Source organism: Molossus molossus, unplaced genomic scaffold (assembly GCF_014108415.1).
Source record: "Molossus molossus isolate mMolMol1 unplaced genomic scaffold, mMolMol1.p scaffold_m16_p_6, whole genome shotgun sequence".
In the NCBI taxonomy this organism is placed as follows: Eukaryota; Metazoa; Chordata; class Mammalia; order Chiroptera; family Molossidae; genus Molossus; species Molossus molossus.
In genome coordinates this window covers 109,066,495-109,090,252 of record NW_023425399.1, presented here as the reverse complement: position 1 = coordinate 109,090,252, position 23,758 = coordinate 109,066,495, and the positions used below count along the sequence as shown (strand labels likewise).

The following is a 23,758-nucleotide window of genomic DNA, read 5'->3' as shown; positions in this document are numbered from 1 at the left end:
CGTGGGGTCAGGACACCCAGGGCAGGCCCTCGCGAGGAGTTTGGGTGCTGTCCAGAGTGACAGAGCCCACTGGAGACGTCTCCCCGCGAGCGTGGTCCTCGGCATTCTGAAATGATGGTTCTGGGGGAAGTTGATGGGGGCGGTACCTCAAAGGAACCTCGTCCGGAAGCCCAGACGAGAGACAGTGGTCGCTTGGACAAGCAGGGAAGGTGGCCGAAGTGGAGGGCTGGCACGTGTTCCGATGAAGTGGGTTGATGAACTGGCTGTGCGGAGTGTTGCGGGAGAGAGGAACCAAGGGCGACTCCTGGCATTTTGGCTGGAGCAAACGGGAGGGTCCCATGTGACGTGTTGTCATGAGAGAGACGAAGAGAGGATTCCTTTGGGTAGGAAACCAGAGGTTCTGCTTTGGATGGGATGAGTTTGTGACAAACATCCTTGACATTGAAAATCTGACCACGAAATCCCAGACGCTGAATTTCAGTCTTTAGGAATTCCAAATCCGTGCTGTTGAAATCTGCTATCCACCGCTGGCTACTTAAAGAAATATTTCGCAGAGAGGAAAAATGAAATCTCGACTTCCCTTCTCAAAGCTGAGGTGTCCACCTCTCTGAGAATCAGCCCAAAGCGACACCAGAATTTTCTCTTTACTGAAATTCCTTTCTTTTTCCAGAAAGAAAAAAGATAGGGTGCTTTTCCTGGGGTGGCCAATGCTTTGACCCAGCCACTCCGCCTGCCCACTAGGACAACACAGCCCACCCCAACCCTTTGCCATCCTCACCGGGCTGCAGCTGCTCCACATCCGGGAACCAACACCACACCCTCCTGCATCACACAGTCAGCTTGGCTCAATCATTCACAAATCTTAGTCAATATATTGATTCAATTAGTGTTTGCGATGATTTAATCAATGACGGCAAAGAAGTTCACTGCAGTGTTATTTGCAGTAGCAAACAGCTAGAAACCACCCCAGTGACCACCATTATCGACTTATTTAATCGAATTATAGTACATTCCCCTGACAGAATATTATTAGCTTTTAAAAATATTACTAAGAATTTTTAATAACCAGGAAAGATGCTCAAAATATAATGGGAAAAAGGGATGCTGAATATAGATAATTCCAATTATGTATTAAAAAGTGGTGCTTAGGCCCTGGCCGGTTTGGCTCAGCGGTTAGAGCGTCGGCCTGCGGTCCTGAGAGACCCGGGTTCGGTTCCCGCTAAGGGCATGTACCTCGGTTGCAGTTTGTCCCCGGCCCTGGTTGGTCGTGCGGGTGGCAGCCAATCTATGTGTCCCTTTCACGTCGATGTTTCTCTCTCTCTCTGTTCCTCTCTCTCCCTCCCACTCTACCTGAACAAAAAATGGAAAAATGTCCTCGGGTGAGGAAAAAAAAAAAAAAAGTGGTGCTTAGAAAAAAGACTGGAAGGGAATAGAGCAATGTAAATGTGTTCATGAGATCATGGATCGTCTTTCTGCTTTATTAGTGTTCTTGCTTTTCCAACTTTTGTGTGTGTATTATTTCACAGTCAGAAGAACAATATTGGTTTTATTTTATTTTTTTAAGACTTTTTTTTCTTTATTGATTTTAGAGAGAGAGGAAAGGAGAGGGAGAGAGAGACAGAAACATCAATGGGAAAGAACATTGACTGCCCGCCTCCTGCATGCCCCCAACTTGGGGTCTGGCCCACAACCTGGGCATGTGCCCTGACTGGGAATTTAACCGGCGACCTCTTGGTGCATGGGTCGACGCTCAACCACTGAGCCACACTGGCTGGGCAATATTGTTTCTATTTTAGAATGTGTCTGTGGCTTCTGGAGCAACAAAAGAGGAGGCTTTGTTCCATGTCCAGCACCTCTGTAAAGACAGTCATGTCTAGCACTAAATAGAATAGCACTAATTAAAAAGCCAACAGGATCGCCCTGGCTGGTTTAGCTCAGCAGTTAGAGCGTTGGCCCGCAGATCAGAGAGTCCCAGGTTCGGTTTCCGCTAAGGGCACACACCTCGGTTGCAGTTTGTCCCTGGCCCAGGTTGAGGTCGTGTGGGTGGCAACTATACGATGTGTCTCTCTCACCTCAATGTTTCTCTCTCTCTCTTCCTTCCTCTCTCCCACCTGCTCTATCTGAAGATAAATGCAAAAAAAAAAAGCCAACAGGGTCACAGTGCTTGCAAAATTGGTGCATTCTTTTATGTAAAAAAACAGGTTAGAAGCTTACAATGTGTGGGTGCAGGGCTAGCCCCTGAGATTCTATCAGTAAGGCAAGGTCTTGACTTCAAGATCTTTCCAGATGAGAGGTGCCCATTTATAATCTTGAAATGGTTCCCTTTTCTCCACATCCTCGCCAACACTTGCTGTTTATTGATTTATTGATGGTAGCCATTCTGACAGGTGTGAGGTGATACCTCATTGGGGTTTTACTTTGCATTTCTCTGATGATTAGTGACGTTGAGCATCTTTTCATGTACCTATTGGCCATCTGTGTGTCCTCTTTGGAGAAGTGGCTATTCAGGTCCTTTGCCCATTTTAAAATTGGATTGTTTGGTTTTTTGGTGTTGAGTTTTATAAGTTCTTTATAAATTTTGGATATTAAACCCTTATCAGATGGATCATTGGCAAATATGTTCTCCCATTCAGCGGGTTGTCTGTTCATTTTGTTGATGGTTCCCTTTGCTGTGCAAAAACTGTTTAGTTGGATGTAGTCCCATTGGTTTATTTTTTCTTTTGTTTCCTGTGCCTGAGGAGATATATCAGAAAAAATATTGCTACGAGAAATGTCCAAGATTTCACGGCCTATGTTTGCTCTAGGATTTTTATGGTCTAACATTTAGGTCTTTAATCTACTTTGAGTTTATTCCTGTGTGCGGTGTGAGAGGGTGGCCTAATGTCATTTTTTTTTTTGCACATATCTGTCCAATTTTCCCAACTCCATTTATTGAATAGACTGTCTTTAGTCCATTGTATGTTTTTGCCTCCTTTGTCAAATATTAATTGACCATAAAGTCGTGGATTTATTTCTGGGCTCTCTATTCTATTCCATTGATCTATGTGGAATTTAATGAAGAAGCTAAACTACCAAGCAAAATAGAGACAGACTAATAGATAGAGAGCCGCAGACAGCTCTGGGGGTTGGGGGGTGGAGGGGTTGAGCAAAAAAGGGGAAAAAAAGAGGGTGAACTCATGGACATGGATGACAGTGTGGTGATTGGAGGGGGTGAGGGGGTAGGTGGAGGTTGTATTAACATTTACTATTATAAGATACAGCAAAGCTACGTTGCATAGAATAATTCAATCTTATACTCACTAATCCACTGTTAAAAATAGATGGCAGGTCTAACCACATTTTTAAAAAATAAAAAACCTAAAAAATAAAATAAAATCTTAAAATGAGAAAACAATGTGTAGACAAGATGAATACTTTCCTCTTATCACCATTTTTAAACCTTTCTCAGGACTAATCAGCCAACTGTAAAAGAGTGGGATCCCAACTTTTTTGCAAAGCTGTCCCCTGCCTTGGGAAGGTCTGGCTATAATCTCCCGTTCCCTCTTCTAATACCCTCTGCAGAAGGTCAGGGAACATACCAGAACTCGCCCGCAAATGGCTGGTGCTGGAGCCCTTACCTCAGAGTTAGCCTGGCTGCAATCTGTAGGAACAGCCCCGCCCCCTTGTAGGAACAGCCCCGCCCCCCTTATAGGACTAGCCCCGCCCCCTTGTAGGGCCAGTCCCGCCCCCTTGTAGGAACAGCCCTGCCCCCTTGCCGTCCTGGGGAGCCCCCTTCCCTGACTTCACTGGCACATGGAGGCCACAATCCAGGCACTAGACAGAGATGCACGGATGCCAAGACAACGACGAATCCCAAAGCCTTCGTTCTTTCTTTTAAGTTCAGTTTTGGAAATCGCATCCATCTGGAATGAAAATGTCCCAGACTATCCTTAGTGCTGACTTAATTCCTGAAGGACCCCGTCCTGGTGAACCAGGATGCACCCTAAACCCAAGCTTTGTTTGAGTCAGGAGTAATCAGGGGGCTTATCCACTACCACAGCGCTGTCCTGGACGAATGACAGCTGGAACTGACCCAGGGTCACTCTGTCCACAGGGCTCAAGGGACCCGCCCACACTCCCAGGGCCCCAGGGAGCTCAGCGACTGGCTCCTGCGCTCATGGAGGGCTCTGCCCGGGAGTCTGCAGTGTGTGTGTGTGTGTGTGTGTTAATACTTGACACACATGTTCCACATGGTAAAGATCATCTCATCACAATATGGTTAAAAAAGGGTGAAAAAATACCAGAGCCACCAGCCGGGGCTCAAACCCCTTCTCTGACACTTCCTGGAAGTGACCTTGGGCTGATTGTTGGAACCCTCGGAGCCTTAGCGTCCTGTGTGAACCTGGATGACAAGTCTTCAGCTCCATCTGCTAGTGTCAAGACAAGGGACCCACTGCTCCAGGTAAGCACTAGGGCCGCGCCTGACACTTAAGGCCGTGTCTGAATGTTTACTCTCACAGCGTTCAGAATGCAGACCAACGTAGAGGGAAGTCCGGATACCTCCTTCCACACCCTGAAGTTGCTCTAGTGTACTCTGAGGGCTGAACACCGGAGCCCGGGGGGCCACAGCACTGTCACCCCTCAGCCAGCAGAGGTCAGCCTCTGCCTGGGGCTCTGCTGGTGGCGCTCTGGCCCCTCTGGTGCCAGCTTTGTCCACTCCCCTCCCCTGGGGTCCTGCACCAGGTCTTCCCGGACCCTTACTCAGTCGGGACACCTCCACCTCACGTGCTGGGAAGAGTCCTCCTCGCACGGAAAACCCCTGTGAGGCCCTGCTCCAGCCTGCCTTTGGCTCGGTGAAGAAAGATGAAAGCAGCCAGCCCTGCGGGGACAATGGCACAGATTCCATGCAGGCGAAATCAGCTCCTATCCAGACTGCAGTTTCCACTTGGTGGTGGGTAATTTCTGCGGGGGTTCAAAATGAGTCACCCAAGATGACCTCTGCGCTATGAGGATGATTTTGAGCTAAAGCCAATCAACGTGCTGTGGGCTCCAGAGAAGCCCCCACCCCCACCAGCTACCTAGAAGAACTTGAATTAGGGGGTCTTACCCACACGAAGAATCATCAGAGAGAACCTTTGGGGACTTATCTCTGCGGCAGGGCACACTTTCAGTTACTGAACATCTGCTCTCGTCACCCTGCAATGGCCCTTCGGGGCCCCCGAGGCCCCTTCCTGACGCCCAGCGCAGGATGGCAGATACACGCATTCCCTTCCTGACTCCGGACCTCTCGTGCACCTGGGGTCTCCGATTCTGTCATGCATGTGGAGCTCCCGTATGCACATATGTAATTGGATTTGCTTATTTTCTCTTGTTAATCAGTCTCCTGTAGATTTAATTATTCGACCAGCCACAAGCACTTTGAAGGTAGAGGAACGTTCCTTCCTCCCCCACCTTTACTTGACATGTATTGATCATGGAGCACGGGAAATGAACATGCCCCATGAGCGATGTAAAAGAGAGAGACAGTGAAATGCCTCACCGCAGTCGAAGTCATTCCCAGCCATCGGCATATCCTGGAGCACAAGGTGGAGTCTATGCTAGGAGGGGGCTGGCTTCATAGGACATTTTCCACAGCTCCAGAGAACTATATTTATGAAGCTGAACCACAGGAAAGTGTGACTAGGCAACCAATTGTCAGTCTGCCTGAGCAACCGAAGATGACTCACTGCCCTGCCTGCCCCAGGCTGCCGCTGTCCCAGCAGAGGTCTCGGCAGCCCAACGGGATCTCTGCAGACACAGCGCACCGTCCTTCCCACGCGCCTTCAGCCACGCCCAATAACTGCATTAAAACCAATCCTATTCACCAATCCAGGGAGGAAATTGATATTTTGTTGACTGCCAGACATTCTGAAACGAACAGTCCTGGTTATTACTGTCAGAGAGAGCTTCACATCCGTTAGCACATGGCTGGCTGACATTTCTCCTGCCGAACCCCGCGGGTAAAACCACTGCAAAATAGGGAGGAAGGAAACAAAGGATTGAATTCGCATGTCGGAGATTCCCCGAGGAAGCCTTGACTCCAGTCCTGTCCTTAAAAGCTTTTTCCAGGTTCAGGGCAGGAAGTGGGAGATGCACACACCTCATAGGGTGAGCTGACAAAGACTGACGCAGACCATGGCCAATCCATGGTTAGCTTTTGGGCCCGTGCCAGTGATAATCCTTACCTCCCACCTGGTGGAACCTGCGCACAGTCTAGTCTCAGGAGCTTGGGGAAGAGTGACCACCTGTACATTAACACGGGTCCATGTGCTGCTCAAACCCTGGGCCAGACCCACTTCAGGTACAGACAGCACTGGGCTCCTCCAACCTCTGTCCCAGCTCCGAACCAAAACCTGGACACGAAGTTTGACAGGTGTGAGAGGACTTACAGACGGGTTTCCAAATACTTGAAATCAGGCTAGGCAGGTGGTGTTATTCATTTGGGGGCAGATACAGATGGTGCATTTGTTGTATGGCAGCCCCCCCCACCACCACCACGGAAATGAATGAATGGGGCACAGATGCCATGGTGAGAGCCACAGGGCTGTGTGTTCAGGGGCTGGGGGACTCAGAGGAGAGAGGAAACAGGGAAACCGTTGGGTAAGCACCTGCCTGGCCCCAGCCCCTGCCAGCAGGACTTGGTCTACGTCTGCGGCATCATGTCACACCCTCTAGCCTGGGGTCACCGAACTCCAACCACACGGACCTCCCTGAGCTTGCACAGCTGCAGTGGGAGGATCCTCCTGCCAGCTGTGGACGGCCCCCCGGAACCCTGCGGAAGTCTGGCAGGATATGCTGCGCCGCCAGAGCCCTGCAGCTCCCCTCCTCTCAGATCGCCAGTCCTCGGCTGCACCTCCAGGGGGCGCTCTCTGCTCCAGAGAAGGTGGAAGTCTGCCTCCCTCAAGCGCTGCTGGGGGGCGGGTCTGGCTGATGATGGGGTTCAGTAATCCGAAGCCCACTTACCATTCTTCACTGTCAGCTTTGTGTAATAAAGGTGACGTTTGGCCCCTCCTGCTGATCTCGATCATTTTCCCAGTTTCAGAACCAGGGGCAAGAAGGGGGGTGTTCCGAATGCCCACTTCCCCCCAACGTTCCACCACTCGCCCCTCCTCGGGGGCTGTGCCCTTGCAGGGCCTCCGCTTGAGATTCTCTTCCTCCAGATCCTGTCTTCTCAAACAGCACTCGATCCCATAACCTCTTCCTACTCGCTTCACGTCTGAAATAATCGTGTTCACTAAGAAAAAGTTTACTCGTTATCTCTACCCTCCATGAGGAAGGTTCGGGAAGTAGAACTGACAGGACTTGGTGACAGATGATGGGCTCTGCCAGCGTCAGGCCTCCAGGGGTGCCCAGTCCCAGGAGGGAGGTGTTCAGAGGCAGGTCGGAGTGGCCTTCATGGGTGATGACAGGTGCCCATGGGGAGTCCTGAGTGAGCAGCATCGGCCACTGGCTCTCCGACTGTTCCCTGGAGGTGGGAAGCCACTGCTGTCCCTAGGGAAGTCCCAGACAAGTTTGAGGCCACTGGGCGACAGGAAAACTTCACACAGCACTGGTTCTCTGCAGGGCTGGGATGTGAAGAGAATTCTGAACTTGGGGTTGGCCCACTGAGCAGCTCAGCCTGGGTGCAGGTCTACGCCCCGAGCCTTCCCCGAGCCCCCACGTTCTCGGTTACATTAGTCTCCACGGTGGATTGCCATCGTTCAAAAGGTGGTTTATTCTTCACCTCGCTGCCCTCCGCCCACCCCAGCGCTTCTGCGTGGAGTGGGCACTCAACGTATTCATGCAGGTGTTCGGCGGTTTATGAAGGAGGTCAGGGAGCCTCTACCTTGGGAGCCCCAGGAGGAAGAAACAAAACACCCCTCAGCAGAGCGATGCGGTTCTGCTTCTGCCTAGAAGCAGGCACTCTGACCTCTTGAGCTCACTCCCGCCCCCTGGTGGTCAGACTGGATTGAGGCGGACAGCAAAGGCAGCGGGCTCCGGTCCCCCTGGCGGGCTCACCCTCCCTGCCTGCTGCCCTCTTGCCCCAACACACACCAGTATGTGCCAGTGATGGAGAAGGTCCAGGACAAGACCCAGCACGCTGCAATCCAAGACATATCCTAGGGTTGTATCTGAAGAGTGGAGGAGTCACAGAAATGTTGACATAAAAATGATATGCAGATACAATGATATGCAAATGACATGCAGACAGCATTATGATACATGCCTGATAAAGTTTCTAGGAAAAAACATCCTAACGGGTTTACCTGTGAGAGAGGGCGGTTTCGGTATCACTGGTCCCGAGGAAAACGTATGGCTGTTTGTGCTCAGGGAGGCAGGGATGTGACACACATTTCAGGGAGCTATTTTTAACCCACTGACATGTTCTAGGAAAAGGAATATTCAAGTAGTTCTTAAAATGGACTATAGATCATAAAGCAAAATATTCTGTGTACATGATCTATTCCTGGCTTGCGGGGCAATTTCTACTGATTTAAGAACCTCCAAATGCTCATTGTGGAACAGACTCAGAAAAGCAAATGACTTCCAAGTGAGCTCAAGAAAAGTCAACATCTGGAGGTGCAACATTTGGAAAATTTATCTTAGTTGCTATTTCAACATTCTTTCAATAGATAAGAATAGTAATTAGGGGCAGGTACAAGTTCATTGGGAAAAGACCTAGGAAATCATAATGAGTAGAAAGTACTTGAAATTTCAGTTTGAAACGTTTTACTGCTACGTCTCTAGAGAAGGAGGTATGATAACGGTTCTAGCTACAAGCAGATGGGAGAACGTTCTCCAAGTGCCCTGCTGTTCCCCCTCCGAACAGGATGGAACACTGTGTTTCCAGGTTGGAAGAGAATGAAAGCACCAGTGAACTAGAGCCCAACAAAAGCAGTACTTGTCTTGGGGCCCTTCGGTTCAGGGCCGGGGACGGCACGGCTTCCTGCTGTGTAACAGCCCAGAGGACGGAAGGCAGCCTCGGGGACCCGTTTGCTCATCTCCTCCTGTCAAGTGTTCAACCTGACTCTTCTGGAAGGGAGGGGACAATATGAAGCCCCCCCAGGACCTTTCACTTAGTGATGAGGGCAGTGGGTTTGCCAAATTAAGTCTGACCTTGGTTGCAATGTCGGTATTTTGGTGGTGGTGAATAAGATAATTTTAGAACCATCTTTCAAATACGCAGCAGTAGGAGCCAGTTCATGACAGGTGAATGACAACACTTTGCAGAGATTCAGTGGCACAAAAGGTATGTTGGGGATGAACTGAAAGAACCATGAAACTCAATGGGAATGAGAAGAGCCTATTTTCCCTACCTTTACAGCCTCTCTCTCTGTCTCTCTCTCCTGTACCAATTCAATAGCTACTTCTCTACGAGTTTTTAATTTAAAAAGGTACTTTTGCTGTGTTCCCAATTATTTTCTTTCTAGCCACCCTTAATGCTTCATTTACAACAATGACAACAGGACTTCCACTTACATAAGGCTTCACTATCTACAAATCCCCTCCAATGCATGACCTGTTTGGTCATTGGGGAGGCAGGTAGGGTGGATGGCACAACCCCCACACGTCACAAGAATTCTGTCTCCTGGTGGCTCAGCGTGAATTCTCAATGCCTTCCATTGGTGTTCACAGGATCAAATGGGAACTGTCCACTGGGCAGTGCCAGCAGACACTGTCCTGTAAGATCCAAAGCACATTTTGGATTTTCATGTATTTATTTTCACCGCAGGGAATGAGGAATTGGAAGAATGTCGGGGATACTGACTTCCTCTCTCCCAGGCCAATGCTATGACTCTGGTTACACCTCTTCATATGTTTGCGTGTCAATTTCCCACGGGAACCGGTGCCCATCACAGGAGCCCGTGGTCATCCACCGTCCCCCTTGCAAAGCGGACCTCCGCGGGGGCAGTAACAATACAGTTTAATTAGAATTCTCTGCCTCCGTGATGGTGCTGGGATTGCTTTCCTGTGTCTAGGAGAATCAGTGACACAAATGTCGTTTCTTCTGGAAGCCTGGAGGACAAGCCTTAGGCCATTTGCACCCGGAGTCTAACCCACCAGCAGGTGGTGCTCTGACAAAAGCAATCAAGAGAAACCAGGGCAGCCGGGTGGGGAGTCCATGCTCCCAGACAGGCCCCGGTGCCCTCTTCAGTCACTATTCCGCTGACACACATGCGGTTGATCGGACACCAAACAACTTCGAGGGTCTTCAATTGGGAGCTGAGTCTACTGGCGAGGCTGCAAGCCTTCTTGGAACTTCTAGAAGCTTCTGCTCCAACCTCTCCCTTCTCTCTCCCGGCCCTTCCCCAATTACCTGGCCTTCCCAGGAGGCAGGGCTGCCCTTCTGGCTCATATTCACTGTGGAGATGCCTTGGCTTCGGGGACCTTCGAATATGAAGCACTTCACAGTTTATATATATTATCAGATGCTACTGTGATGAGCAGTGAGAAACTCTTCCTCAGACAAGACCAGTGGTTTGTCTCTGCCTCTCGGGCCACTTACCATGCTCCTCTGTTATCTGTTCTATTTGCCCCAAGCTGCCCAGGGGCAAAGTCCTGTCCTTCCCCTCCACAGTGCCTTACATGCAGGCATGCTCACCGACGCAATGGCCAATGACCAGCAGGCCCCGGCTGAACCGGTGGTGCGCTGTGCAGAACGCGAGCGCAGAGTTGTGCCCCAGAATGTAGGAGAGGAGGGCGGTCTCCACAGGACACCTGGTGGCCCCGCTGCTGCCCTGGGTACAAGAAGCTGGGAGGAACCCATCATGGATGCTTCAGATGATTGCTGCCTCAGCTGACCACAATCAGGGCAGCAAGGGCTGACCCCTCTGGAAGGGAGCTGCGGAGAAACCCACACTGGGTGTACCCCACCTAAGGAACAGGAGAACGGGTGAACCTGGCCACAGGGGACGTAAGAACCGCAGATGTCAGAGACCCAGCCCAGGTCTTCAGTGGTGTGAAACCCGGCACCTTCCAAATCTGCTCCGATCCACCTGGAGCAGGGCAGAGGCCGAGGAAGGCAAGGTGCGGGTGAGGGGCTGGGCACAGGCACCTGCAGACGGTTTGCTCAGTCTAGTGCAGAGAGCTCGGCCTGGGTTGAACAGTCTAGTCCATTGGTCACCATCCCTTACTGGGCTGAGACGGACTGAATCTCCTTCTGTGGCCTTGTGGTTTTCAAAGAGCATGGCGTCCAACAAGGAATGAAGTCTGGACATTACCAAGACAAGGCCAGTCCTCTGATCTGGCCATGGAGCAAAGGGACAGACAGCCCGCCACCAAGCCTACAAGCTGAGAAATACTAATTGTCCTGTCACTGAACTATCAGTGCCCACGCGAGGGCAGACCTGAAGAAGGAAGAGAGGCAGGTGGACCTGAAAAGCTGGTCCACGCGAGACAGAGGCCAACAGTATGTTCACCACGTGCTTCACAAAGTGCAGGCTCGGGGGCTAGTCTGTAAACGGGGCCAGCGGTCAGCTAGGAGCACTGGATTTCCTAGGACTCCACGCGCTGACAGTACTTGTCCTCGTGGTGGACAGTGAGCTCACCAGCTTCTGATGTTTGCTGTTCAAATAAAGGTACATTAACCCGCTCTTGTGATGAGGGCCCCCCACCCCAGAAGAAGGAAATGGGCGTGGCTTTGGGGGAGTTCTCCAGGGATCTCTATGCAACCTCTCTCGACTCCCTTTGTAACACCTAGAGTACACAGCCACAGCCAATGGAAGGGCTGTAAGATAGCTATTTCATCGTTAGTCACGAGGTCCGTGCTACTACCTCATTCACTGTAGGTTAACCTGCTGGTGTTTGTCCCTTCGAAGGAAAAAATCAAAGTCAAAAGTACTGGTGAGCCCACACATTCACTCCACACCCCGGCTGCGGTGGCTGCAGGACCCGGCTGGCTGCTCAGACAGAGGCAGGTGGGGGCGATACTTGTAAATTTTGCATTTATTATAACAAAAATTATGACATGTTCATCTGTGCATTCTGCTTTGATATAACTCTTGGTATGTAAATGATCTAACTGGACTCTATACAGCCATGCTGATTGTGGCAGCACTAAGGGACACAATTAGAAAGTGTCTGCAAAAGTCAAGAGGCTGGGAGGGTCGGGGGGGGGGGACGGTTCAGAGGCCCCCTTGGGTGCAGATTCGTTTCCAGTGGCCTAAGAGGCACCTTATTTGAATGGAAATTCTCTTTGCTACTCAGTCTCATTTTTTTTTTTTTTTAAAAATCCTCACCCGAGGATATTTTTCCATTGCTTTTAGACAGAGTTGGGGAGGAGAACATGGCTGCAAGAGACACATGAAGTGGCTGCCTCCCGCTTGGCCAGGGATCGAACCTGCAACCCAGGTACCTGCCCTGGACTGGAACAGAGCCTGATTCAGTCCGCAGACTGATGCTCTAGCCTCTGAGCCCAATGGGCCAGGGCTCAGCCTCGTCACTGAGGGAACCGTGGTGGGTTAGGAGGTGGGCGGGGCGGGAAGGCTCAGCGGAGGGAGGGAGGGAGGGAGTCAGTTGTTCAGACTGTGTCCTTAGCCAGAACTAGAAAACATCTGAAGGAAGCGTCACTATACAACACGGAGCTATGTACACTAGAAATTTCTCAATCAACTGTTCTCTCAGAGAAAATTAGTGAATCCCAGTGACTTAAGTCACCTGACAGAGTAAAGCAACTCCTAGGAGTTAGTCTCCATATTCTACAAATGTCTATCATTTTCAAGACAAAAAAAAAAAGCCTTCCCCGCCCCGAATTACAATATTATTAAATCATTTAGCACTGGCAACCTGCCCTGCCTTCCAAACAAACAAAACAATAAAAAGCCATTTTAAAAAATATTACATTATCATTAACTGTTTCTCTGTAATATATTAAACCTTTTGTTCTTTGTCTTTACACATCTGATATGTTAGGAAAACAAGTTAACAAATTTAAATCATATTGGTAAAGCATCACTAGAAGAAAAGTGGTAATTATTTTAAAATCACCAACAGGAAGAATCTACAGACTAGCTGCAAAGACGGGTCGGAAGAGTCTGGGAGGAGGGCGTGGAGTAAACCCCTGGTTTAACGCGAGCCTGGGAGACTCTTGCAACGCAGCCGTCCCGGTTAGTTTATTTCTGGGGCGCCGGGTCATAGCGGTGTGTCGCAGTAGTCCGGCAGCGGGTCCACCGGGCACTGCCGGGGCGGCGGCTGCAGGGGGAGCTGCGTGGGCGGCTGCTGCTGGTGCCTCATGATCTCCTTGACCTCCTCCTCCAGTTCCGGGGGGATGATGAACTGATCCTCGGGGTCCGGCTGCGCCGGGGCGGCGAAGTAGCCTCCAGGCTTTCGGAGAGGCGCGTCCGTGGCGACCTCTATCACGTTGTGGCTCCGTTCCTGGGGCGCGACGGAGCCGTTGGCCCTCCGGCGCCCCATGGTCCCCACGGCGGCGAAGTCCGCCTTCCGGGGCAGCCCCGGCTCGTCCTCGTTGGCGCTGATGACGATGCCCTCGTCGCTGGCCTCGGCCGGCACGTGCAGCAGGTGCTGGTGCTTGTCCCTGTCCTTGGCGCGGCCGCAGTGGATGTCCACCTCCACCTCCACGCGGCTGCCGTTGCTGAAGACGCCCTCGATGGGCTCCTCGTCGTCGCTGTCCAGGCCGTTGTCGGAGAAGGCGCTGGAGAAGGTGGCGCTGGACAGCTGGCGCTGGAAGGGGCTGGACAGGCAGGCGGGGTGCAGCAGGCAGCGCGGCTCGCTGGGGAAGGCGGGCCCGTTCTCGCTCAGGGCGCCGGGCGGCTCGTCGGAGGCCGTGGAGCCCACCTCGCTGCTCATCTCCGAGGTGGACAGCTCGCTGCTGATCTCCGAGGCCATGCCGCTGCTGGAGGACGGCGCGCCCAGCCCGTCGGGCGGCCGGTCCTTGATCGCCATGCTGGCGGCGGGCGGGAAGATGCCCGGGCTGGGCGGCGGCACGGGCCCGCCGGCGCCCAGCTCGCAGCAGCAGAAGCTGTCCTCCGTGACGCTGAGCTGCACCACCACGGCGCTGAGGCTGTCGCGGCAGCCGTAGCTCTGGGCCAGCGTGCACAGCTTCTTGGCGGCGGCCAGGGCGTCGGGCACGTTGCGCACGGCCCCCACGGCCTCCTCGATGGACAGGCTGTCCCACAAGCCCTTGCTGCCCAGGATGAAGAACTCGTCCTGTGGGGTGAGGGGCACCGACTGCACGTGGGGGCGCGGCACCACACTGGGGTGGAGGAAGGTGTAGCCCAGGATGCGCGTGGACTCGGTCACTCCGTTCACCTTGCCGTCCTGGAACAGGGGTTTGCAAACACGTTAACACGGGCACACCTCCCTCCGGCCTCCGCCTGGTCCCAGGAGTGGGCCTGTGAGCCGCAGAGAGAAGGACCGCTCACCCTCTGAAGAGGGAGCCCTGTCCATCGGTCATCACAAGCCCAGGCAGTGGCCTGGCAGGTCCCAGACAGGAGGGACAAGAGGGGCCATGTTCACACTGGGTTCAAGGCAAAGCATCACCTAGCCTGGGGCGACAATGCAGGTGACCCTCAGGAGGGTCAGGTCTGGTTCAGAACAGTGCCCCCCTCCCCCTCCAACCGTCCATCAACCCTAAGGTCCAGAGGAGAGTTTTAAACTATAAAAGGTAAAGAAAAGCAAATTGGTGAGGAGAACCTTGGTGGGACCGCTGGGTCAGAAGGCCCCGCTGGAGAGGCAGATGCTAAGGGAGAAGGCCAGTCCCGTCACTTCCCAGAACTCGCTGGCTCGTGGCAAAGGGAGAAGACAAAGTCCCGTGGCTTCGGTTCAGTTGGGTTCGTGCCACCTGAACCACAAGCCAAAGTTTAGAGCATTTGCCAGGACAAGACCTTTACGCCGAAGCTGGCGGGGAGGGGAGACCCCATGTACCCGTCTGGTTCTTTATCCACACGCGAGGGTCTCAGGTCCATACGTGCTCTCTGCGCCCCTTTGTGTGACAACTGCTCCAGGGAAGCTCCGAGGGAAACGTCCCTTCAGTGTGTGCCGAGGGCCAGGTCACAGAGACGGTCCCCCCACCTCCCGCGGAGCCAGTGTTTCTCCAGAGAGCGGCCGTGCCTCCCGCCTGCGTCCTTCCTGCCTGCCTTCGGGACCCTGCGAGAGGCTGCGTGGTGCCCAGGGCTGCCTCCGGCCACCCCGCACACAGCCCCACCACGACACTCACCAGCAAGCAGAGTTCTTAGAAGAAAAGTTACTAAAATGGGGATTCAAGCACCATTTTCAGCTCCCTTGATTCTACTGATGGAACCTGTGGCTCCCCGAAGTGTGGAATTTGCCAGAAATTGCCCTTGCTGTTCGGCCCTGGAGATCTTGCCCCATAGGAACCAACGGCCATGTGTGTGTGTTGTGTTCTGTGCGCCCACGTGTGTGTTTGGGGGCGAGCCTCCAGGTGGAGAAGGAACAAAACCAGAGGGGCTGAGTATTCAGCAGTGCAGACGGAAGTGAAGGGAGAAGAGGCAGAGAAACAGGAGGAAAGTTCTAGGGCACCAACTGTGGTGCATCTATGGAGCAGAAATCGTTAACCTCTGCACCGTGTAAGTGTTTAACTCAGTACGTCCTGCGCCACCTTAGACTGGGGCAGTGTCTATTTTAACCCTCCCCGCTTCCAGAGTAGGCAGCAGGGCACCAACACCGATCCAGTCTCATTTCTACACTCCTGGTGGCCCCGGGTCCCTTCTGTCTCCCTCACCGTCCGCACCGGAACCCGTCTGGTCTCAGATCCTCTACTGAACTGCACGGCTGCACCACTGCAGGGCGACACAGGGCCTGTGGGTTTTCTCTCAATACAAGGCTGGACACCTCCTGTGGCAGATGTGTCTCGGGTCACTTCTGTGGCCCCCCCGCCGTCATGTGTCAGCACCGCAGGTGATACCATAGTGTGCTGAGGGGGTGACTGGCGCAGGGCGCGAGAGCCCCGTGGACGCTCGCTGTGGCGCACTTGCTATGACACGGCCTGACTCGCGCCAGCCGTGGTCAGCAGGGCACTACCAACGTGTCGGGCCAAGTGACGCTTTGTCGTCGGGCTGTCCTGTGCATCGCGGGCCTTTGTACCAGCATCCCTGCCTCTACACGCCCAAAGGGCTCTATGCCCCAGATGTGACAATGAAGAAAGGTGTCCAGGCCTTGCGAAATGTCCTGTGGGCAAATCGCCTCTGACGGAACAGCACTCACTGCCTTACTCAACGGAGCAGGAGGTCTGACCCAAAACACAGCTCATTTCCACAGACGCCGCAGCCCTGGAAGACGGGCAGATACATTCTAGTCCCACTTTACAGATGAGGACACTGAGGCCTGGGGGCTTAAAGGTCACAACCGCCAGCGGCAGAGTGACGACAGGGTACCAGCCGTGTGACCTCAGGGGTGGAGCCCTCACCACCAACCAAACCAGAGCCTCCAGTGAGGACCAGAAGGGACCACGCCACAAAGCACCCAGTACGGCCCCTGGAACAGAATGGCCGTCAGTAAATGGTCTATTATTCTGTACAGTATAATATCTTCACACCTGTCATATAAAGAATGTGCTTTGTGACACCAGGGCTTTGGAATTTTAATTGTGAACCAACGTTAAACAACCCTTTGGAGGGAAACCGCCCCTGGCTGGTCGCAGCCCTGTCCGCCCGCCGTGCCGAGGTCGGCGCTCTCCTCACCTCAGTGACAATGGCCTTGTGCTGCTTAATTCTCTTCAGTTCTTCCTCCCAGCTCATGACGTAGGCTCTGGACAGAGGCAGCGGCCTCCCGTTCCGGCAGAGGACCGCCTGGCACTTGCCCACATTGGCAGAGGTCAAGGTGAAGGACCCGCCTGGGTCCACAGGGTCGTGCTTGATGTGACAAAGGACCGCAGCACCTCCGAGTTTCTGGCCAGCAGTCCCAAGTTTCCTGGAATCCAAAGAGAGGGCGTAAAACACAACACATCGGCCGTGCGTCAGCTCTGCTAGCTCAGCAGGAGACCGCAGCACTGGACAGGGGAGGACAAAGCACGGCCTGGGGCTCGAGTCAGCCTCCACCAGAGCAGGCACCGCTCAGCCTCGCGGGAGAAGAGCCCACGGAACTGACAAACACACCCACCCAGACAGGGACCTGCTCACCAGCAACCCCCGTCAGCACACCCGAGACAGCGGACACGGAACCACTGAAAGTCCTGCCCTCCACACCTCTGCTCCCCGGAGGGTCCCTGAAGGGACCACGTCAACAGGAGCAGGTGCACACTCACTCCGCCCACCGCCGCGCAGACCGCAGAAGCCCTGCCCACCTTCCCCCTGCAACACGGACGTCTGCGGGAGGGGGCTGCCGTGCTGGACTGCCCGTGTCCTCGGCTGGGTGGTGACGACCTGCTGGACCAGAAGCCAGCTCTAGAACAGTCCCAGAAAGGACAGCCTAGCAATCAAGCTCCAGAGCTTTTACTCGTGACCGTCTCCACTGACTTACTGAATACACGGGCACCCACAAGTCTCAGCAACCTCGGGGAGCTAGCGTCCTGGCACGAGCCTGATGGCAGTGCCAGCCAGGCCTGGCGGACCCAAGTGTGAGGAAAACGATGTTCGGACACACGGACGCCTGGGTACAGGGCAGACTCACAGGGGCCATCAGCTCCTGTCTCCTGGACAGGTCAGGCAATGGCAATTCTAGGCTCGGAAGCCAGGGCCGCCCACGCACACGCACGAACAAGTCACACACAGTGCACAGGCGAGTCCCCTGAGGATCCAGAAGATCACCACACACCCATATCCTACAACAAACAGGGAAAACAAGAGCCTTCAAAGGGCCCCAGGATGGGCCGGCAGTTGGGGTCTCAAAGCCCAACCCCTGGCCCTGCCAGGGAGCACCCCTTTCTTCCTTCACAGGGACAGGACTGCCCTGAGCCAGCCAGACCAGGGGGCACTTGAGGAAGTGCAGCTAGGAGCCAGAGCTCGACGCTCTCCCGTTGTCAATTCTCACCCAGCTGGAGGGTCCAGAACAAGCAGACCTCTCGAGGGTGTGCAAAGGGTGTGTGGGTGTATGTGGGGTTGGTGTGCATGTGTGTGCATGTCACCTATTTGCTTTTCCACTAGGACAAGCTCGGAGTGAAAACAAAGACGTAGGTAGGTGCCCCTGGTAGGCAGAACATTCCTTGGAGTCTTGCTGCTTGAGGTCGAATTCTGGCTGCACCTTTGACTGTTCTGAGGGCCAGGTGCTTCACCTCTGCTCAAAGTTCCCATCAGCAAAGAAAGAACAGGAACACGACCTCTCTCTCTAGACACGATTGATGGCGTTGGGGTATTTGGAACAATGACTTCTACATTTAAAGACTCATTAAAGCCCGGCCGGTGTGAGTTAGTGGATTGAGTATCGTCCCGTGGACTGAGAGGGCCCCGGTTCAGTTCCCGATCAGGGCACATGCCTGGGTTGGGGGCTTGATCCCCAGTAGGAGGAGTGCAGGAGGCAGCTGACTGATGTTTCTCACATGGATGTTTCTCTCTCTCTTTCTAAAAAAATCAATAAAAACATATTTTTTAAAAAAGGACTCACTGAGTATTAGCTACGAGCAGTATTAACCGTACATGCCCACTGCGAATCTGAGAAGGGGGGCCTCGCGGCCCAGAACCCCCGGGCCTGCCTCTACTGAGCGCGTCAGGAGGAACTGGCGACTCATGACTCGGGACTGTAAAGGCTTCTCCAAGCCAGCACTGCTCAGCAGACACTTGTCCTACCCGTTACAAAGCTACTTCCTCTGGCAGACTATCAAGGGAGAGAAGACAGTCATTGTTCCCATGACCTTTAGAGCACTCTCCACTTCCTGGTCCCACATGAGCAAGTGTCTGCCGTACAATATTGACAGACAGGCAATGTCATCACGACCCACAGCGCCACAGAAGTGACAAAAGAACGAGCCACCCTGTGAAGGAGGGAATGCTTATACCATTCAACCCTGCACCTTACAAATACTCCCAAATTTCTGGGGGGCGTGCAAGCTCTCGACAATGGCCTAGGATTCTGCTAGTGACATTGACTTGAACATCTAAAAGGGGGAAGAACGACATATGAAGAATGATATACCTTCCGGCCTAAAGTCTGACCACCTCAAGTTTACAAAGGACCAGTGACAGTGCCCCATAGGGGTGAGCAGCCTGAGACAGGCCAGTCCATTTCGAACAGACGTCCACACACAAGAAGGTCTAAGGAGCCTCTGGAGCTCACATGATTTTGGGGGGAGGGGTAAACAAGCGTGAACACCCGGAATGGTGACGTGCCTGTGAGGTCCAGTTCTAAGACAGACTCAATTCCTGTCACGGGTGTGGCCTCCTACAAGCTGTCAAAGCATCAGTATGTCTCAGGCGGAACGCAGCGCGTCCCTGGTGCTGGGGCAGGACCACGCCGCCTGACTGCATCCTGTACACCCAAAGCATCAGTATGTCTCAGGCGGAACGCAGCGCGTCCCTGGTGCTGGGGCAGGACCACGCCGCCTGACTGCATCCTGTGCACCCAAAGCATCAGTATGTCTCAGGCGGAACACAGCGCGTCCCTGGTGCTGGGGCAGGACCACGCCGCCTGACTGCATCCTGTGCACCCAAAGTATCAGTATGTCTCAGGCGGAACGCAGCGCGTCCCTGGTGCTGGGGCAGGACCACGCCGCCTGACTGCATCCTGTGCACCCAAAGCATCAGTATGTCTCAGGCGGAACGCAGCGCGTCCCTGGTGCTGGGGCAGGACCACGCCGCCTGACTGCATCCTGTGCACCCAAAGCATCAGTATGTCTCAGGCGGAACGCAGCGCGTCCCTGGTGCTGGGGCAGGACCACGCCGCCTGACTGCTCCTGTGCACCCGTATCAACAGCGCTGCTCTGAGATCACGGGCACCGTTTCTCTAACCAGGGGGCAAACACTCAGAACAGAAACACACAGCAGACTCCCTCAGTTCTACCTTTGCATCACGATGAATGTGTTGACCATGTATTCCTCTTCATTCTTTGTTTTCTGCAGCTCTTCCGCCAGAATGTCGCTCATAGTACACTGGAGAAGGTAGGGCACCTCCACGTTCCGGTCTCCGTCGAACACGCCGTACAGGGCCTCGCGGCTGTCGCAGAAGTTATTCACCGACAGGGCTGCAACACACAACCTGCAAGGCAGGAAGGCTTCGTGCTGCGTCTGCTCTTCCCTCCGCCTTGCCCAGCCCAACCTTATTTCTTCCAGATCTGTCCCCCCGTTTGTCTCCTGCTTCGGGACCCCAGGCAGACTAAGAAGAGGTCAACGAAGCCCAGCTAATCAACTAAGGTCTGTCAGCAAAGCACGACGGACACATCTTCATGCTTCACGCGTGGCTTCCTGGACCCTGATCGTCTGATGACATTGTTTTCAGATGGCAGTGAAGAGGACAGACATGGGAAATAACATGACTGCGAGTCCGTGTGTGCATGTTCCTCACAAAGGTACTAAGGAGGCATTCTACATTGGGCAAGCATGAAATAACTAAAACACTGGAAAGATATGAAAATATAGGAAAAGTATCTAAAAACCCACGAATGGGCTCAAACTCTAAGTACTTCACATGTGTAACTCGGGATCCTGACAGCCACCACCCCAGGACAGGTAGTATGTTTAGAGCCATTTCACAGACGAGGACACTAAGCCAATCGGGCTGAGTCACTAACTGCCCGAGGCCACCCAGCAATGAGCCCAGAGCCCAGGTGCGAAGCCAGGCAGCCAGTCCGCTCTTACGCCGGGACTGTCAGATTCCTGCCTCCACGGACTCAGAAAATTAAGCCGTCCCAAGCGATCTGGCAATGAGCAGCAACGCCAACTTTAACAATATCATGTGAAATCATCTTGTAATTCTGTCTTCCCTCTGTAAGCTCCCTTGCTGGCCAAAATGCGGAGGGTGTAAATAAGAAAAGAAGTGATGTGTTTTTAAAAAGTACAGCAGGGATTTTTCTTTTCCGCTGAAGCTTCCTGTTGGTTCTTTAGTCTGAGGAAGAAGCTAACTTATCCTGCTGAAGCTCCCAGCCTGGGTTTCCCTGAAGGACCTGCAGTGACCCGACAGGGAGGCCAGACGGCACCCCCAGAGGCCGGAGGGAGGAAGAGAAGAGAGCAGGCCCCTCCTGAGATTTGGAGGAGGGACGACCCCAGTTCTCGGCTCCTCCCAGATGGCAGAACACAAGCTCCTTGTCTACATGACACTCTATCCACAAGTCAAAAAGAAAACAGCTGAGAGGCTTCTGCTGGCAGAACCAGAGGTAAAGAGGTGCAGGGACACAGAGCAAGGGTGCGGCTGGTGCGGGCGTCCGAGGTGCTGGTCCAGCGGCTGACCGAGGCGGTGACTGGCAGGTGGGCTTGCTTTGGGAGGACCCCTACAGCCGTGTGCTCGCTGTGTCTGCACTTTTCTGTGTCTCTCTGCTATGCGTCAGCGTAACACGATTTTTCAAAAAGCAATTGTGAAAGGAAGAATTATGCAAAAAGAAGATTAACTGGTCATTGCTTCATTAATATACATGAGAGGATAAAACATTTTAATATCCAGAGAGGTTTAAAAATCAACCTTGGATTTCACACTGGCGTGCGTGAATTCGAAAGCAGTTTCACATACGGGTGTCTGCAAGCAACACATAAGGTCTTTTAATCTAAAGAGAAAGATCTCCAGGAGGAGACTTCCAGGGCTCCGAGGAATGTATCATTTCTTCCCCTCTCCTCCAAGGACAATGACATACAGTGCAAAGTACATAGAAACAAAGCGACCGCCGGGGCCCAGGCACCCCACGGGACAGGGGAGCTGCAGTGCGGACGCCTCTCCTGTGGTCAGCACAATGCCAAGTCCACTCTTAAAGAGGAAAGGATTGTGTCAGACCCAGAACTTGAGCTGATTCTGTTTTCTGTCCCAAAGAAAAACAGTCAGCATGGCACGCACAATTCTACTTTTATTTTCTAGGGAGGGCATTCAGCTCACCAGTGGTCCATATTAAAATCACCTGGGAGATTTTAAAACATTTTGACTTAATGGACCTCATCTTGAGAGTTTTTTTTAAAGTCTGTCATCTGATTGTTTCTCATATTCGCCCAAGGTTGACTACTAATGCTAGCTATTATTGGATCGTCCCCCACTCTGTTCTTCCCCTCAATATGTTGTGTCCTTGGACCTTAGCTAATTAAATGATGACTGTTCTAGTTTATAGGATTCTTTACTTTTCTAATACTAGTTATTATGTTAGCACCTCCTGATAAAAAGCAAGCAAGCCTGAAGAGTTTGATTGCAATTCTCAGGAAAATCAACATTTGCATCTAAGACAGGCAAGGTTGGTGAAAATAGGGAAGAAAAAGAAATTCAAATGGACACGTCCTGATGGCAAGACAAGCAGTTGCCATGAAAGAAAACAGACATCAAACTCCTGCCAAGCTAATTTGAGGGTAGAAACAGCTCCGTAGAACCACTCACTGGTCAATAACGTAAGTGATCTCGAATATGGACAATCAAGGGTACTTCTTTAACACGATCCCATTTTGCTGGGTAAACAGGCTTCAGAGAAAGAGAAAGGGGCTTTTTAAAAGAGCAGGGATGCATTGCAATACTTATGCCTTCTCCAAACACTGGAGTCTCACAGATATAATGTGTCAGTTACACTGTATCCTAGCAACATCTCTCACAAAGAGAGAGTATGTGATGCCAAGCAGGGCTTAGCTTAATGTTCAAACATAAATCAGGAGGTGGCCTCACTTTGGGGAAACATGCTCAGAGAAATATCACACGAGGCCAGTGTGTGCCAGCCCTGGGTTTCTTTCTACCCCCCAAAGGCAGGGGGGCAGGAGGGTGCTCGTTCCGAAGCTCCGCCCACTCACTTGTTTTTCACCCCTGAAGCTTCCGTGTAGCCATGGCTCCATACAGCTGGGGCTCCAGACGCATCCCCTGCCGAAGGCTGATCAATCTTGAAACAGCGAATATTACTAACAAGGAAACAGAAGGAACAGCGATCATTAAAGCCAAACATGTACACGCTGCTACCTTTATCTGAGAAATCAAAAATACTTGCTAAGCACTCTGTACTTACTATTTCTTACTGCGTTTAAAGTGTCTGAAATGTATTTTTAAATTTTTGTTTATTTAGTGTGTGTGTGTGGGGGGGGGGGGCTGTGAGAGAGAAAGGAAGGCGGGGACGGGGCGGGCAGAGAGAAACACTGATGTGTTGTTCACTTATTTTCGCATGCTTGTATGTGCTCTGACCGGGGATCAAACCCGTAACCTTGACACATCAGGAAGACACTCTAACCAACTGAGCTACTCGTCCAGGGCCCAAAGTGTCTGAAATATTTATCAGCAACAATAGCTACTATTCATAATGAAAACAAAGGGTCGAGATCCAGAGCATGAATTCGTTTTGATCGGCATTCTATGTCATGATCAGAATTTTCACACACACCGACTAGCTGGCTGCCTCTCCTGGGAATGAAGGGGACAGCTCTCAGCCTTGGGGTGAGAAAAGGAAATTAAACCCTACATTGGGTGTGTTCTTACAACTCGAACACCCGTATTTGAAAAGATTGAGACCTAAGTCGCAATTATACTGTGATTGGATGGTGTGAGAGGATTCTGCCAACACTCATCCTCAAAACCAATTTGTGCTCACATCACTCCTCAAAACATTTCACAGGACCATTCAGGACTTGCCATCCCCAGAAGCTTCCAACTGTTTCCAAGCTTGCACAGCCTTCCATGCTAAGGCTGATAGAACAAAATCACAAAGTAAATGAGGAGTATTTCAATAAGTTGGGAGACAAGTTCTGATCTTACT

General features: G+C 52.5%; 1 protein-coding gene across 1 annotated transcript in view; it reads right to left on the bottom strand.

Moving 5' to 3' along the window:
- Positions 1–13,049: 13,049 nt before the first annotated feature.
- Positions 13,050–23,758, bottom strand: part of PHLPP1 (PH domain and leucine rich repeat protein phosphatase 1) — a 180,248-nt gene continuing 169,539 nt past the window's right edge. Inside the window, exons 14-17 of the mRNA XM_036244263.1 lie at positions 22,809–22,913; positions 19,906–20,100; positions 16,656–16,884; positions 13,050–14,274 (exon numbers count right to left, since the gene is read on the bottom strand). Coding sequence (XP_036100156.1) covers positions 13,129–14,274; positions 16,656–16,884; positions 19,906–20,100; positions 22,809–22,913 — 1,675 coding nt within the window. The 3' untranslated portion in view covers positions 13,050–13,128. The remainder of the gene's footprint in view (positions 14,275–16,655; positions 16,885–19,905; positions 20,101–22,808; positions 22,914–23,758) is intronic.